This window comes from Phasianus colchicus, chromosome 24 (genome assembly GCF_987193195.1).
Source record: "Phasianus colchicus chromosome 24, bPhaCol1.hap1.1, whole genome shotgun sequence".
Taxonomy (NCBI): domain Eukaryota; kingdom Metazoa; phylum Chordata; class Aves; order Galliformes; family Phasianidae; genus Phasianus; species Phasianus colchicus.
In genome coordinates, this window is record NC_143459.1 from 369,679 (window position 1) to 387,169 (window position 17,491).

At 39.1% G+C, this 17,491-nt stretch overlaps 1 protein-coding gene across 1 annotated transcript in view; it reads right to left on the reverse strand.

The window, feature by feature from the left end:
• LOC149915080 (uncharacterized) overlaps positions 1–17,491 on the reverse strand; it is a 59,585-nt gene that overhangs the window by 31,920 nt on the left and 10,174 nt on the right. The window contains exons 4-6 of the mRNA XM_090123777.1: positions 9,310–9,513; positions 4,441–4,623; positions 3,290–3,403 (exon numbers count right to left, since the gene is read on the reverse strand). Of these exons, the coding sequence (XP_089979903.1) occupies positions 3,290–3,403; positions 4,441–4,623; positions 9,310–9,513 (501 nt within the window). The remainder of the gene's footprint in view (positions 1–3,289; positions 3,404–4,440; positions 4,624–9,309; positions 9,514–17,491) is intronic.

Genomic DNA, 17,491 nt, shown 5'->3' on the forward strand with positions numbered 1-17,491 from the left:
TTATTGCTTAAACGCAAACATACACTACCTGCATATGTTATAATGGAGACTTTGTTTTACTTTCTCATACACAAGAATACAACTAAACTATAAAGCCAGAAAGGTAAAATTTATGCAACTATGACTTAATTACTGTCAGGCTCTTAGCCTTCAGGAGAAGTACATCATCAAGATCATAGTGGGTTTTTTGTGTCCCAATTAGAACACCACCATTAAATGTATGACAAATAAACGTGTTAGGAAGCAGAACAACTCCTACAAGATAACTGACTTTCCTTCTACTTGTACACACCATGTGAAGGACAGCTCAAACTCTGAGGTGCTCGCAACAGTGCAAAGCAAACACCTTGCTTCTCACAGGAAGAGATGGTGAGCAACTGCAACACATCTGCACGCTGACAAAAGACACGCTCAGCATCCTCACAACATTGCTCTGTTGTAATCTAGCGTCTGGATGAACATAAAAGCTCCTGAACAGTGCACGGACTCAGGATTCCAACACAAACAAGAGGATTCTCCCTCTTCAGCCCTACATACTTTCTGCAGACCATCAGACCACTGCTACCGAGCTTCTCCACAGCTGTGTAGAGACAGCTACTTCATGTGGAGTCTCTGATTGTCTTCTCGCATCCTTTTAAGTGGTATGACATTCTCATTGTGGCACTTTGATATTGTCACCTTGTGTACAGTCTGACTGTGACTCATATAACCACAGACTGTTCTCTTCTGCACATAATCGCACATCTCTTTTTTCTTTTTTTTCTTTTTTCCCTACAGAATACCTCATATTTCCCCGTTTCCTATGTGTTCCTATCTGCCTCAATGTTACCACCCACCTCAACCCAGCAGTACCGAATGACACATTCCTTTTTTCATACCTTTTCCCCCAATGTGTGGAAATCCCACTATCCCCCATCACACCATACCCACTAACCATGTTCCTCAATGCCACATCCATACATTTCTTGAACACCTCCGGGGATGGTGACTCTACCACCTCCCTGGGCAGCCTGTGCCACTTCCTCACCACTCCTTCTGAGAAGAAACATTTCCTAATATCCAACCTGAACTTTCCCTGTGCAGCTTGAAGCCATCGCTTCTCACACTATTGCTGGTTACCTTCACAATTGGTCTGTAGTGTTGTAGTTTTGCAGAGTTACTCAACCTAACTTCTCCATTCTGCTTGCTTCCCTCCTGCCTGCGCTCCTGGACTGGTTTGTGACAGCTAGGCTAGTCTTGTACTACACTCCTTATCTTTTCTGTGCGGACAGATAGTTCATTCACAATCTTGAAGCAGTTTCTTTGAGTAACTGCCAGGTTTCAAACATTTTTTCATCTGTGTCAGCTTTCTGGGACATCATACTGAGTTGTTGTAGGGGTTCATTGTAGTCTATCTTCATGAGATATTTTTATTTTGACATCCTTGCTTCTTTTGAAAATGATGTAATTTCCCTGCAAAAACCTGCAAAGCCATGCATACATGTATGTATGTATATACGTATAAAATATGTATGAAAGCATAAGTATAGCGTATATATGAAAACATGTATGCATGCATGCGTACATACTATATACTGTAGTATATACATACATAATTCTCTCTGTTTCTAAAGAATAACGAGAATTTAAATATTTCCCGGCTTTTGTGACCAATTAATTCAGATTAAGACCCATAAAAGTAAACAAAGGATGATGGGTGTGCCATCAGCAAACAAGCTTGTCACACTGCTGGCAAATGGAAACAGGCATGACTCCTTACTCATTTTTCTAATAATCCTGTGCAGAAATTGTTGGCTTTGCATCCACTGCCACTAGTTAGGTGAAAGTGCTATGGATCCCTTTAGCTGTAACATTCTGCCATTTTTGATATTAAAATGAATTTGAAGAAATACATCAACTTCATCTATAAAAGGGTTCCAGGATCAAAATGCTCATCAGGGTACAACACGCGTGCCGACTTACTTACAGGGAGATTTCTTATAAGAGAAGCAGGTCTAAGACATCTGTTTATCTCCAATTTAAACAACTTAATTTAGGTAGAATTATGTGTTTTACAGCTATTCACGCAGTTGCTTACTAGAAATATCTGATTTAATTGCAGAGATGTTCTAGACCTAAACCAGGGTCTATTTAAGACAGAGAAAGCTCTGCATTGACAATTTTTATATTTGTTGTAGTTACATCATTGAAGTGAATACATTGTGTTTATATTAAATTGTAAGAAGAACCATTTTTAATAAGCTTTAACATTTTAATTTGATATCCTCTTCTGATTTAAGTGTGGCCTTATGACTCTCCATAGAAAAAGATTATTCTGCCCACACTGAGGCTAAATGACAAAACCCCAGTAACTCAAAAAAAAAAAAAAAAAAAAAAGAGAAACAAATGACTAATCTCAAAAGCCTTTGGAAATATTATGCAAATATACCACAGCAATAGAAAGTATCAGATGGGATGAGTCACATCAACAAGTTACCATGGTTTGACAAGTAGCAAAAGCAGAGTAAAACCACTCTTTCCTAAGTCTCTCTGTGAGGTTTAAGCTGACACGCTTCACTTCACATCTGAGGCAGACTACAAATCGGCACGAGCTACTGCACCTCAGCCATGGCACAGGCAAAAGCTTTCCTTGTCCTGGAGTCAGCTGCACAGAGAGGCTCTGCTGCTCTGGTCCCTGCCACGGCTGCATTTTATCCAACCCATTCCTGTGCTCATCTGAGCCCACGATGAGTCAGTGCAGAGAAGCTAACTGCAGATGTCTCCTAGCTTTGCCAAAATGTTTTCTGTGCTTCACTGGGTCAGCTCGTCACCTCATCGGCAGGGAGGCTTGGGATGCACTACACGGACAAGGAGGCAAGGAGAGCAGGAGCAGAGCAACTTCTAGGGGCAGCTAGCCATACATTCAGTTAAACTGTACCATCAAAACACATCCTTGCTCTTACAGTCATTAGCCCAAACCAAGAGTTATTAGAGTTGCTTCCAATTTATCTCCTAATCCATTTCAAGGGAATTGTTTTTCTACTAAATAGCCATACAGGAAGCTTCAAATGTCACCTATCTGCCTGAGTGATTTCACAAAAAAGACTGACATGTTTAGGAGAAAGACTTCTTGAACTTGCAGTAGATCGTCCATAAGCACAAAATCCATGCCACTGATCAATAAATATCTCCATTCTCAGCTGTCAAGGGCTATAGACATACCACAGAAATACACTATACTCAGTCCTTTTGACTAAAAATACCAAAATCATACGTAATCCTCATATGTATTACAACACAATGTAATCACCTTCAGATGGATGAGCATCACTCCTCGGAAGCTTAGGGGAAAGGGGAGCTGTGTATGGTGGAGAGTCCTGAAAGTATCGTTTAACACTTCCGTTTTCGTGTATTTCTTCTTTTGCTGTGAAAAGGAAAGATATCACCAATTTATTATGGTATAAAAATGCTCACAGGGAAAGTCAAAGTACAAAAGCAAAAACATACATCAAGTCATTCACCAGGTAACAAATCCATTTCACATAGAATCGGTCATTCAATACAAACTTCAAAAGCTGAAGTAACAGCTTAGTTTATACTATCATCATCCAAATTTCCAAATTTAGGCTACTTTCCTGAAAAGTATTAAAGCAAATGACTTTTATTTGATGAAATGAAACAAATACAATTTCTCTACTGGAAAAAAACAAAACAAAACAAATAAAAACCGAAATACCAAAACCACCACAATACTTTATTTTCTAAAGCAGCACCTCTAAGACTGAAACTGCACTGATGTCAAAGTTTTCTCAGCTATGGCGCTGATAACCCTTGGACCGGGACTCGTAATACCAGCACTGCAAGCCATTTGATGGGAGACCCTGAGCATGTTATTTCCCTCTCCCTCTATATACCCCCAGAGTACCAAAACTCACATAAAATGTCACAAGCAGCCAGCTGCAAAACCCACCTTCTCTACTAGACTGTATGCTGCAGAATTTAAAATTTTGGAGCCGCCACTGAGCAAGGTGAACAAAGAAGGAAGAAAAGAGTATTTAATGTTGTAGGATAGGCTGAACTGAATCATCTCTCAGAGCAAGCCCCTTCTTATAAGGTAGTAAGCATCTTTCTCCAAGGTTATTTTATGATTCAAACATAAATTGAACAGGCAAAACGTGAAGTTTTGAGTCTGTTCTTTTAGTAACCCAGTGGTACAATACATATGTTTCCTACTTGACCACAAGAAAGAGTTAGCAGAACAAAATGATTTCTGCACATGTGGTATGAGCTATCCCAACCTGCCACAGCACCTGTGCTCTGGAACGAATCCTCTAAGAACTGAAGAGTATTCATTTCAATCAATTAAAGTTATAGCAAAGCAGATTAAAATGTTAAATTTCATAAAGTAACCACACTTATCAAAAATATCAGTACTTGTAAACAACAGCTGTTTGATAGTACCTGGTTTGTTCCTATCGTACTCCGTGGGACTATGTGCACACCCCATGTAGGGGCTGAAAGGCAGGCTACTGAAAAGATTATCGCATTGAAGACTGTGGCAGAGTTTCTCCAAGAAACGTACGACAAACGATGCACTGTTTACAGAAGGAAGATTGATGGCATGCTTCTCCCCATCAAAGGAAGCTGCGAATAAGAAGAAGATGCCAAACAGCCCCTGAGCATCACGAAGTATAGCAAAACACTAACAAGTAAAGGAGAAGACATTCAGCTTTGATTTAAAACATGCAAGACATGAGAGGAATAAACAATCTTTCTGGTGTTTAACACGTTTATATCCAAAGAACTGGTTGTACCTTCCATTGGATCCATGCCACTTTAAATTTGCTCTATGAGAACTTATTTTCAGAAAATAACACTGGCTTTAAACGAGTATAACAAATCTATTCTCTCAACATCAAAATCTTACGGGCAATTTCAGTTGTTTGCTTATAAAACAGTACCTCTATACCACCTATTTGCAGGAGATAACCAAGAAAAGATCCATTACAGCACTTGCTGGAGAGAAAAAAAAATAAACTTTTTTTTTTTTTTTTAGTTTGCAACTGAACTGAGCTTACTTGCAATAGCATGCTGGCATGCATCACCACTGAAATTCTGACTACAGAAACTCATCTTGTCATTTGATATTTTACCATTAGAGAAATCCATCCTGCTGTCAACGCTACAGTGATGAAACTCCAACTTAATTCTAAAAAATCTAGGTGGCAGAGATACCACAAGAATGGACTTGAATGAGTGATTACAAAGAGACTGAACATGGGCCAACATCTTTAACTTATTAACTTCCTTCCTTGCTCCCTAAATATTTAGAATGATAGTAGTACTATAGTAGTAGTAGTTAATGATAATTTTCCCTTTTTGTGATACTTGGTGAGATTCCGAAAAAACTTACTGTTGCAAATGCCACCACTACATAGGTAAATAATTACAATTACGTTATCTGAATCCTTTGGTTATTTCTAATTAGAAAGACACTACAACAGGAACAAACTTGTAAATTATGCTTAGGGTTGAAAAGAATCAGTGTGAACACCAGGTTTATGCATCAATTTGTCTTCTCAGGCAGCTTTCTGTTTTTGAGTTTCCAAATGGTAAGCAGAGCCTTAAAGGATCACATTTGGTTAGTGGCAGATGCATTTTCAAAAAAAAAACAAAAAACAAAAACCCACAAAAATTACAAGAAAGCCTTTATTCACAAGTCTGAAATAAGAAGCATACCCATATTGCGTTACAGAAGAAGACAGATATTACATGCAAAAACAAAGAAAACGCCCCAGCTCTAGCATATTTTATGCTTCCTTAGGAAATCAGAAGCGTGACTGACTTATACTGTTAAGTGAGCCTATGATTAGGGTTAATGCAAGTACACGAGCTAGCATCAACAATAACACACTACCTCTCGTTTGCTTTCATTGTGTGGTGATCAGTGCAGGTGCCTAGAGTTTAAGAGTCAGTACCACAGGGATAAATCCTGGACCCACGGGTTTCCACGGCCCATTCACATTTTTTCCAGACTCCAATGTTTAAATGAAAACCTAATGATTCACATGTGGCTCAGACACAAGGCTCTCTACCTCCTGTTTGGGGAAAAGGTCTCGGGAGGCATATTTCTGCTAGGAGCTCAACCAGTTCTGGAGAGCAAATGGGCTGTGAGACCCAGCACAGCCTGATCTCCTGGTATTTACTTCAAGGTAGCACTATCAGCTGCAGCAAACATTCAAATAACTTCATAATAGCCTCACAGGTAGTCTTACATGGCCCTAGGGAAATTACTTGTTCTCCACATCTTAATTTCTCATTTTGAAAAGAAGCACTGAAAAGAATAATATTATCTTAGAGTTGTCAGGAGGATAAAGCAAGAAACATCTGAGGCCATCTGAATGCCCCAAGTCACACCATGAGAAAAATCCACAAAAAAAAGAAAACAGGATTCAGTGCAAACACAGCTCCCTTGTACTCCAAACATCTGAGGGCAACCATAGGAACTCCAAGCAAAGGAGTGGGATCCAGATCTACAGGCTCAACTCTCTGCTCTGCCTGGGAACAACATAAGCTTCTTACTTCCAAGATAAATGCTAGGGCTGAAAATAAAAAGGAGCACTTCTGAGGTGCAACAACCTCAACCTCAAATGACAAATAAACAGGGAATGGAGCTTGTTTGTGCAACCCCAGCCCGTGGGATGAAGAATCATTCTCATTTCTTTACTTTTCATTGTGTAGGTATGTTTCAAACAGCAAGCTCAAGCCAGGAGAAAGGCTGAGCACTAAACTATCAGACAAATGTGTCTGTCTGATAGTGAAGAAAATCACCCAAGAGACTGATTTAATTCTCTGCTTGAGAAGGTTTATCTGAACCTCAGTCTGTTTCATCCCACTAAATGACACAGACTCAGAGCTAGAAGCAGAAAAAAGGGGCTGACACCACCACCATGAGTGGGCTTGCTAATCAAGCCTTTAATTTCCCTTTGGTTACATTTGCTTGAATTGAAACCTTATGCATCAAGCAAAATTAAAATGGTTTGTGCTTTTGTTTTGAGTAAGAAAAAATCCTAAATTCAACTCCATTCAAAACAATTATTTTCTCTGGCAGCTGAACCAAAAGAACCCACTAATTATTCACACATATGGTAGCAAGATTATTTCATCCAAGTCCCAGCATGCAGTTTTCTACTATAGCAAATACAATACTTGCCATGAAAGTTCATCACAAAAGATTTAGATTTCTTTCCTTAATCTCTGATGCAGACAATTGTTTTTCTTGCCAGTCTTAAAGAAAAACCAACTATACAAAAAAAAAAAAAACAACTTTCAAACAAAAACTCTACAAGAAAATATTCTCACAATTTCATTCTGCAATTTCTCATTTAATTCTACTGTCTACACCCTACCTTCCTATTCAACTGCACAGTTGGTTTTCACAGAATCACAGAATGGCCAGGGTTGGAAGGGACCTCAAGGATCATGAATCTCCAACCCCCTGCCAATGCAGGGCCACCAACCTCCACATTCAGTGCTAGACCAGGCTGCCCAGGGCCCCATCCAATCTGGCCTTGAACACCTCTAGCGACGGGGCATCCACAGCCTCTCTGAGCAGCCTGTTCCAGCACCTCACCACTCTCTCTGTAAAGAACTTCCCCCTGACATCCAACTTAAATCTTCCCTCCTTCAGCTTAAAACCATTTCCCCTTGTCCTGCTGTTATCTACCCTTTCAAAGAGTTTTAATGCGTTACATTAACCTTAGCCACATTTTGTTCTTCTCAAAATATATCCCTCAAAAATTTTTTATAAAATGACTTACGATTTGACTTATCACTCAGTGAGCCTCTCAGCAACCTATCCAACAAGATGATGAGAAGACAAGAGCTAAAAAACACAGGAAACCCACAAGGGCCTTGTGGCTCTGTAACACCTGAGAGAGCTCCAGCACTCTGCTTCAGGAGCAGCCCACAGGCTTCTTGAGCTTAGGACTACTGAGCTGACTTCTTTGAATCTAGCAGTAATTACAATAGTAATTCCTGTTCCTATAGGATTTTTGAATGAAAACATATCAGAACTAGATAGATTTTTTTTTTTTTTTTTTTTACATCTGCTTTGTAAAATAATTACTTTCAACTATTCCATCATTGCCCACATTCACCACTGGCCTACAATTTAGTCCTTCTTCTAGAACAATAACAATCAGAATACTGGCAAAGCACATCTCAGTGTATTTTGTTCCAAAAAAAATGACTTGTTGGAATGAGGCACAACAAGGCACAACTATGTTATTATATTAATAATATAATAAAATTTCATATGTTTTGCAAAAAATAAAGTAATACAAGTTTCAAACCCATACTTACACAGTTCCAGTAAACTTCTATTACAAAGTAGAAAAGAAGCATCTATCTTTTGAACAAACTCGTGCAGACACATAAGCAAGGACTACTGAAATTCTGCTATATGCAGGTCAGGGTGCTATGTTACAGACACTGTTAGATAGCAACATCTTTTACAAGGATTTAATTAAACCTGTATTCCACTAATCATCTTTCACACCTGGTGTTAATGTAAGGAGATTAAAGTAACACCAAGTCTTTTTACTGCCAGTGATAGAATTATGAATTGATGTGCTAACTGCCATACAGAGACTTCCTAGCCTAGAAGGAAAAAAAAAATGTCAAGCAGCAGCTATTCAGTTTGAGATGTAAGGATAATTTATCTGTAGGCATGGCATTAATATGTAGCAGAACTAAACCTATTCCTTAATAGAGGACATAAGAGAACGAACACTGACCTAAGAGACCAGGGAATGGGAGAAAGGAGGAAGCAGCAAATTTAACATGTGGAATCACTTGCCTGGAAGCTAAACAGATTAGCTGGAAACTTTTCACTCACTTGGTTAAGGTATTAAGAACACAAACATTATGTATGGATAAGATTATGAGAATGACTTGAATTAATAAAGCTGATACTCCACTCATACTGAGCTTACTTGACAAATGTATAGCTTGTATAGCTGCAGCTGTTGAGATGCACAAGCTCTGCTTATTACCAACAACCTAACTGTACAGTGTACATGTAATTCAACTTTGCTATTGCTAGACTCTGATTTAAGAACTGTTCAGAAAATCCTGGACTCCCAGTGATATAAAGTATACTCCACCAGGACTATCTTAATAAAGTAGTTCACAAACATACATTCTTGACTATGCTTAAGGAGTTACAAAAGTGATAGAATCTCACTGCAGGTTACTTCAGTTCTTTCTCCCTACCCTAGGTTCACAAACAAGTGAAGAAACAAAAAAATTAGAAACATCTTCACATACCAGTTATCATTTCCCCTCCATGATGGCCAGATTTCAGAAATCCAAAGACTGTTTTGGATTGATAGGCACAATCCACACAAGCTTGTACAGCTTGTTGAAGTACCACGTTGACAGGACCTGGTCCAAAGTGATCTGGAAGCTCCTGAACCTTTTTCTTATCCAGGTGAGGCCCAGAATTTCCATGCTTGTTGACATAAACACACACTGAAAAAGAACAAGCCATATTTATACAGAATATTTCTGCTTTCTTCACACCTAGTGCACACAGAATAGAGACATGTTTCACGTGCTAGAACTGCATTGTTTCTTAAGTCCCAAATTCACTCCCATCTGACCTCTAAAGCCTTTCCGTACCCTGCTAACGTACAAAGCTATCACAACCTGCATCTCTACTCACGCAATAGTCCCAGCAAAGCAAGAACTACCAGTACATGCTCTAAACTACCAAAAATCTATTCTTAAAAGTTGTCCTTGCTGCCCTATTTTTTCTCAGATTTGAGACGATACAACAAACCAAACCCTATAGCATACGCCTGCTATTGGTGCCCATTCTGAAGCACCCACACAGCGTTAATAATGTCTGTGCACAATGGTCAGTATCTGCTATCTTCAGCAACCATGCATGTATGATTTCCACACTACAGTTTGACTTTCAGTGCTAAACAAAAGAACAGTACTTACCTGGAAACTGTGCAAAGTGGTTTAAGGCTTATCATGAAAGTAATCAAATAGGACTACTGAAAACAGAGACAATGAAAAACTATCTTTCAAAAGGAACAACAAGGCAGAAAAATATGGAGAAAAGCTGTAACTGAAGGGTTTTTCTTTCTTCTTTTTGGTCTTGACTATCACATGACCAGGAATGCACAAAGACATTAGTACAGGTTAAATCTGTGGTGACTAAGCAGACAATCTAAGTGATACGTAATAGAAAAGACTGCTGCATTTTCTCAGCTGTAGTACCATTCTGGCTTAGTTAGAAGCATAGATTTTAAAAATGAAACATTTCTATGAAGTGCTTCACTGATCTTGTGTCTTCATGCCTATCTGCTTAGTCTCTGATGTCTGCAAATTGGAGGAAGCCGCTTTGTATGAATAAACAAAGATACAAATCAGCAAAAAGAGCTTTCATGACATCTTCTGTCTGACCTCAATAACAGCTGAAAGGTTTATTTTCCTAGGAAACACATAGGTATTTTCCCCTCATCCATCATTGAAGTTGGAATGGAGAAGAGCCTGACAACTTCTATTGTAAAAACAGTTTTTAGTTTTGTTTGGGATACTTTTGACATTTAACATAACTTATGGGCTTTTTTAGAAAGATCTGAGCTTTCAATTGACAACCTACAAATTGTTTCATTACAGAGTTACAAGCCCCTCAACAAGCCAGCTCATTAAGTGGCTTATTTTTGTTTTGCCAATGCTTTTTAAGATACATTTCATTACATTTTCTCTTAAGTTTGCTTGTTTAAAAATAAGGGAGATATTTCCCCTGATTGCTTTTACTTGGTTTAAATGGACTTGCTTTTTTAATAGAACACTGAAGAGAGACAAAATCTCCATTTTGTGTTATTAAAGTCAAGCGTGCATGAAAGCAAAATATCATACGAGCTTTTAGCTACATCAAATCCCATTTCATACATCAGAGAATGAGACAGAAATGAAACAATTGTACAGTTTCCTCCTTCAGACAGAGCAAAACTGACAGGTTTAGCAGATGTGTTCAAAGTCTCTGTGCCCCAGCACTTCTTGTTTTAATGCAGGCATCAAAATACCAGTTCTACAAAGTAACACTGGCACCTACAAACATCTTTTTAAAAAAACGTAGTAGGTGAGTAAGTTCGCAGCACATTTCCATAAGAAGACACTACTAATTTTCTTGAAATTGAAGTCATTTCACACTAAAAATATCATTATTTTTTTTCTTTTACCTGTGGATATAACTGCTGCAGTTGCACCAGACAAACTAATTCCATCTTTAAGTATCTGCGTAGTGCCACTGTCCCCATCAGGAGAAGAAAGAGGAGAAGGTGGTGCAGTAGTCAGTTGCTCTGGTAAGATTTTTTTCTGTTTTGAGAAAAAAAAATAAAGTATTTAATGTTGTTTAAGTAGTATGCCAAACCTTTCCATTATCATTTATCATACTATTGAGTGCATGTAGCTCCTCATTACAGAAGTACTACACACTGCAAAGATGATGAAGCCTGGGAAGGGATGATCAGAAACTGCCTGCGTTTACAGCTACTTCAGCAACGGAGGGGAAGACAAATGACTTGAAAAGGAACCCACTTACAGTTGAAAAGGAGCAGGAAAGCAATGAGCTATATATAATCAATTCATGACCCTTCTAAATTTTAGGAATCACAGAAGAGGTATTTGGATTACTTTCCCACATACATTCTTCCCATTACCTGGGTTTACCACAATTCCAATAAATTATTTGGACTGTGCATACATTGTTATACCAATTCTGATTCAGATTTAGCTGTCAACTTTACAGAGCATCTAGATTTTCTCCCAGCTTGTCTCAAAGAGGTTGAAATTCTTACATAAACACTTTCAGAAACTGATGCTCTATGCAAGGTATCAAATAAACCAATATAGTTGAGTCACTTGAGTTTGCAAAACTTTCTTCTTTCCCAAGCCAACCTTATTTGCAGCCTATTATATACCACACAGACAGATTTTATAGCACAAGGATGTAGAAATCAGTCAGTGTCTCCCAGCTGAGAAAAAAGAAAATGTTGCAATTTAGTTTGGGCTGGGGTCTAGAAAAGAGGTGTATGCTAGAAAGGCACTTCTGATGTGTTATGAAAATACATGGAAATAAAAGAAGCAATTAATTGGCAAAAAATTCTTCACCTCTTCCTTCGCCATTTATTCTTGCACGAGAACATATTACATCGTCATTTTCTACCCTGAATAAAAAAAAATAGGAATATAAGAGATTAGTCAAGGTGGTTAAGGTAACAGAGACCCGGATAATCATGTGGACAGAGTTTGTATCTAACACTGATCTGCAGCAAAGAAAAAAAAAAAATCTGCCAAGCTGCCAGGGAAAGCTTCGATTTAGAAGTGCAATGCAATAAAAGTGTAATGGATGGATAAGGAGGATATTTACTAAATAGTACATTAACAAATTATATAGTAAGCAATCAAAATACACACACTATTCCAAAGAACAGTAGTGCCCAACTTCTCCACAACACCTACTAAGAATTGTAGTTCTTTTCTTCTAAAGTCTATGGCATGGTAAAGAAAATTTCTGTGCTCTTTATAGATCTAAGACGAGAAAATAGGTTTGGAAAGAGAAATTATTTGACAACACAGCACTGGATAGAATCACCACAAACGTAAGAGATAGACTGCCAAGGTTTGGCACTGCTGTGAATGAGACGAGGTGGAAAGGGTCAAACACTGAAGCAGTGATGTATTACTTGTCAGAGATTGCCTATGCATCTTAACACTGGGAAACAGAAAGGTCTCCATCCTTAACACAGAGAACAACAATGCAGGTAGGAAGTTAGAGCTTTTGATCTGAAGCCTGGCATTCCTGAAGCCTCTCTGCACAAGGGACTCTCCAGGGGACCAGTTGTCTGTTGTCATGCTGCAAAATGCCAGCGGTCGAGTTGAGAGGAAAAAGGAGGGAACAGGAGAAATGTAGCATGAAAACAAAATGTAAATACTAAGCTGTAAGCCAGAAGAATTGTCTACCCTCTACACGAATGCATAAGTGTGGTGAGGCTAGCCAGCCATTTCTTACTGTCTCCTCCAGAACGAGGAAAGAGCATATTTTGGGAATACAGTGTGTTATGCTTGCTCAGCTGAGTAATTTGTAATCCCAAAGTGATGAGCAGCACACCGCAGTCCAACAGCCAGGCTGTGTCTATCTCATTTTTTCCCTCATTTCTCCTCTCCATCTCACTGAGATGGGGGCAGTGAATGAACAGCCACGTGACGCTCAGTGATCTGCTGGGTTAAACCACAATGCATCACCATATCTTAAAGAACTTGCACGCTGTAAAAGATTTCTTCTTTTAAGAACGTCAGCTTGCCTTTATAAAACACACAGAGTATCACGTCCCTCAATGCCACAATGACATGTTTCTTAAACACCTCCAGGGACGGTAACTCCACTGCCTCACTGGGTAGCCTGCGCCACTGCCACAACCACTCCTTCCAAGAAGTTGTTTTTCCTAATATCCAATCCAATCCTGAAGTCATTCCCCCTCCTCCTATCACTGCTATCTGGGAGAAAAATCAATCCCCACCTCACCACAACCTCCTTTCAGGAACTGTAGAGAGCAATAAGGTCTCCCCTGAGCCTCCTCTGCTGCAGACTTAACAATTCCAGTTCCTTCAGCTGCTCCCCATAAGGCCTCTGCCCCAGACCCCTCACCAGTTTAGTTGCCCTTCTCTGGACACGCTCCAGTGCCTTGATGTCTTTCCTGCAGTGAGGGGCCCAAAACTGAACACAGCACTTGAGGTACGGCCTCACCAGAGCTGAGAAGAAAGCAATGAGCACCTCCCTGCTCCTGCTGGCAACACCATTTCTTATATGAACCATCCTTTTCAACCCAAGCCATTCTATGATTCTATGAAAAAGCCATGAGAAAACAACATGGAGTAGAAGTCAGAGAACACTGTGCCATCACCACCAGAGATGTAACCTATAAAAACAGATTAAAACAAGACCTCTTTTTCTCAGAGTTCCTCAAGTTTAAGTAGCCTCAACCTTTTTCATCCTGTTCACAATAGGATATGATCTACTTATGGCATCATCTGAGTGCTGATGAAAGGATTCTAAGTGCACACAGCTTCTACAGTCCTCGGACAATAGAAAAATCATGCTAAGGCAGATGCTCTCCACCAGTAAGAATATCCACACAAGATCACCTGCCCATAGTATATTAGTCTGTCCAAACCACGTTAGTACTGAAGGTCAATGTAGTATGTAGTATTCTCACAATGCAGCATGTGAGAAACCTCCCATGAGCTAAGCAATTTCAGCTGTGAATCCTTATCTAGAATTGCTTGAGGATTCTTTTTTGAAGGCAGATGCAGGACAGGTTAGAGAATAAAGATGATTTTTGCTCCATTTTGAGTTCGTTGTCCTTACACAGAAATTGCTGGGTGATACTTTAAAAACTAGCAGACTAAGGCTGTTGATTATAGAAGTTACTGCAGGATTTAAGAGCTACTAGCCTAAGCTAATAAAAAAAAAAAAGTATAATTTTATGGAATGTAAGCTAAAAGCCACAGTGCCTTAGCTAACCAGTAGTCACAACAGCTAATTCAAAATGACTGAGTAACAATTACATGCTCAAAACACCTCTTTCTTAAAATATTGAATTCGTTGTCCAGATGCCACAAAACACATTGGTTGTTTCAAAAACCTATAGAGAATTTCACACTGATGTCAAGAGAAAAGGCCAGGACACCTAAGAAACCAGCAAAGAGCTGTAGGATCCCCTACCTGCAGCAGCTCGTGTGAAGCACAGAGCTACTGGAACACTGGTGCAACCCAGTTTCAGATTGCTTCCACTCAACACTGAAAATTCTTTCAAGTATTGTCTGCAAGAACACAGGGACCTACAAATTTCACAAGTTATTAAGTTATAGCTATAGTCTTAGTTTATCTGTGTTCTCCTGCCTCCATGTAGTCATAAGTGATTATTCTTGTATTACCACAGTCAGCGCTGTTAAGTGCAGCAATTCAACGACACTGATGAATTAGAACTTTTGCCCCAAAAATGAAGCTGAGCAAGGAGGGTGGAAAGGGAAAACAGCACACTTATCACAATTTACAAACAGAATTCACATTCTTACTCTCAACTATTCCAAAATTCAACAGATTTCAATGCTCTCTGATTTAGGTTTTGTAACAGAAAACTGAACATCCCTCATCTGCTTAAGCCTTCAAAGAATGCTTCTGCCACTTCAGTTTTGTTAGATTTGTAATATGGAATCAGCACTCTCTTGACCTTTGCCCTGTGAAATAAATTGTTATGCTGCTCCTTTAATGTATTTCCATCCATTACTGCATGGATGGCATCACATCTGCAATAGAACCCAACATTCACCACCAAGTATGCAATCGATGCCTTGTAAAAAAGGGCTGATCTGAAATAATAAACACATTTTCCTTACTCTGTCTTGTATCTGAACAGGTATTAACCAGACCCGGTTGTACCACAGCACTGGTAAAATACTGAAAGCAGAAGGCACTGCCATGTGATCTTATGCTGTAAGGCAGGCCCTGTAAGTAATAACTGAAGTTTTATTCTCAAGTCAGCACCAGACACCAAGGGTTCATACATGTATGAGTCCCAATTAGGAAGTTCAGCTTTTCAAAAACCAGAGTTAAATATGTTAAAGGCTGCTATTTAATGATTTCACAATGCAGCAAGCTGTTAATGACAGGTAAATTCAGCAGAAGTAGAACTTCCATATGCAGAAGATCATTAACAACATCAAATTTACTACATCTAAGAGCCACTAACAGAGCCCAGTAAGCCATATCAATTTTATCTACAAATATCAGTCTTCCAGAGGTGAGTTTTTGCACACTTGAAATGTACAAAAGATCAATGAATAATTGTCTCACCTGAAGCTGGAAAGCATCAGTTTTTCAAGTTAATTTGGTATAGACTTTCTGCACCGAACGTTTACTGTTTCAAGACCTCAAGAGGAGATGAGCAATTGCTTGTGCATCCGTTGTTATAAATCTAGATTACAAGTATGTGTGTGTATATGTAGATATACATGCCATAATTATTATGCTTTTCTTTTTCTCTATCTCATTTTTTCCCTCATTTCTCCTCTCCATCTCACTGAGATGGGGGCAGTGAATGAACAGCCACGTGACGCTCAGTGATCGGCTGGGTTAAACCACAATGCATCACCATATCTTAAAGAACTTGCACGCTGTAAAAGATTTCTTCTTTTAAGAACGTCAGCTTGCCTTTATAAAACACACAGAGTATCTTTGTAAGCAGATTCTGTCAGAAAGCGATCTTCTAACTCAATCCTGACTATTACAAAAATTCAGTACAGTTCTAATTATTAAAGGCAGCCATTCAACCTCACAAGAAAACAGACTAGAGCACGTTTACACATGTATTTTTTGCCCTACTGACAAAGAATGCACACACAGCACAGAGCACCCACCTGGCACCTAAGAATGAAGTTCTTACATTTTATTGCTACAACAAACACAGAAGTGTTGAGTTTGAAATTTCAGCAGGATTCTTCCAATCAAAACATTTTCCTCCTGCTTAACTGACCGTAACATTTGCAGAAGTCACAGACAACTGTAAGCTTCTACAGTTTCAAGGAACAGAATAACCCATATTGGAAAATTCGAGACCAAAAATAAAGCTGTCTGCATAACCGAATGAAGGCAGATCTCACTATAGATTTATTTTCCACTGATGAAAAAGCAAATTTGCTTGCTGTTCTTAATCACAGTATTTGTAGGGCATTTCATAGATGTATTACAGCATTAAGAACTCTCTCCTCTCACCCCCATTCTCATAAGCAAATGCTTCCCTCTTGCTGCTTCCACATTCTATCACCTCATTAGTTAATTATTGCTTAAACGCAAACATACACTACCTGCATATGTTATAATGGAGACTTTGTTTTACTTTCTCATACACAAGAATACAACTAAACTATAAAGCCAGAAAGGTAAAATTTATGCAACTATGACTTAATTACTGTCAGGCTCTTAGCCTTCAGGAGAAGTACATCATCAAGATCATAGTGGGTTTTTTGTGTCCCAATTAGAACACCACCATTAAATGTATGACAAATAAACGTGTTAGGAAGCAGAACAACTCCTACAAGATAACTGACTTTCCTTCTACTTGTACACACCATGTGAAGGACAGCTCAAACTCTGAGGTGCTCGCAACAGTGCAAAGCAAACACCTTGCTTCTCACAGGAAGAGATGGTGAGCAACTGCAACACATCTGCACGCTGACAAAAGACACGCTCAGCATCCTCACAACATTGCTCTGTTGTAATCTAGCGTCTGGATGAACATAAAAGCTCCTGAACAGTGCACGGACTCAGGATTCCAACACAAACAAGAGGATTCTCCCTCTTCAGCCCTACATACTTTCTGCAGACCATCAGACCACTGCTACCGAGCTTCTCCACAGCTGTGTAGAGACA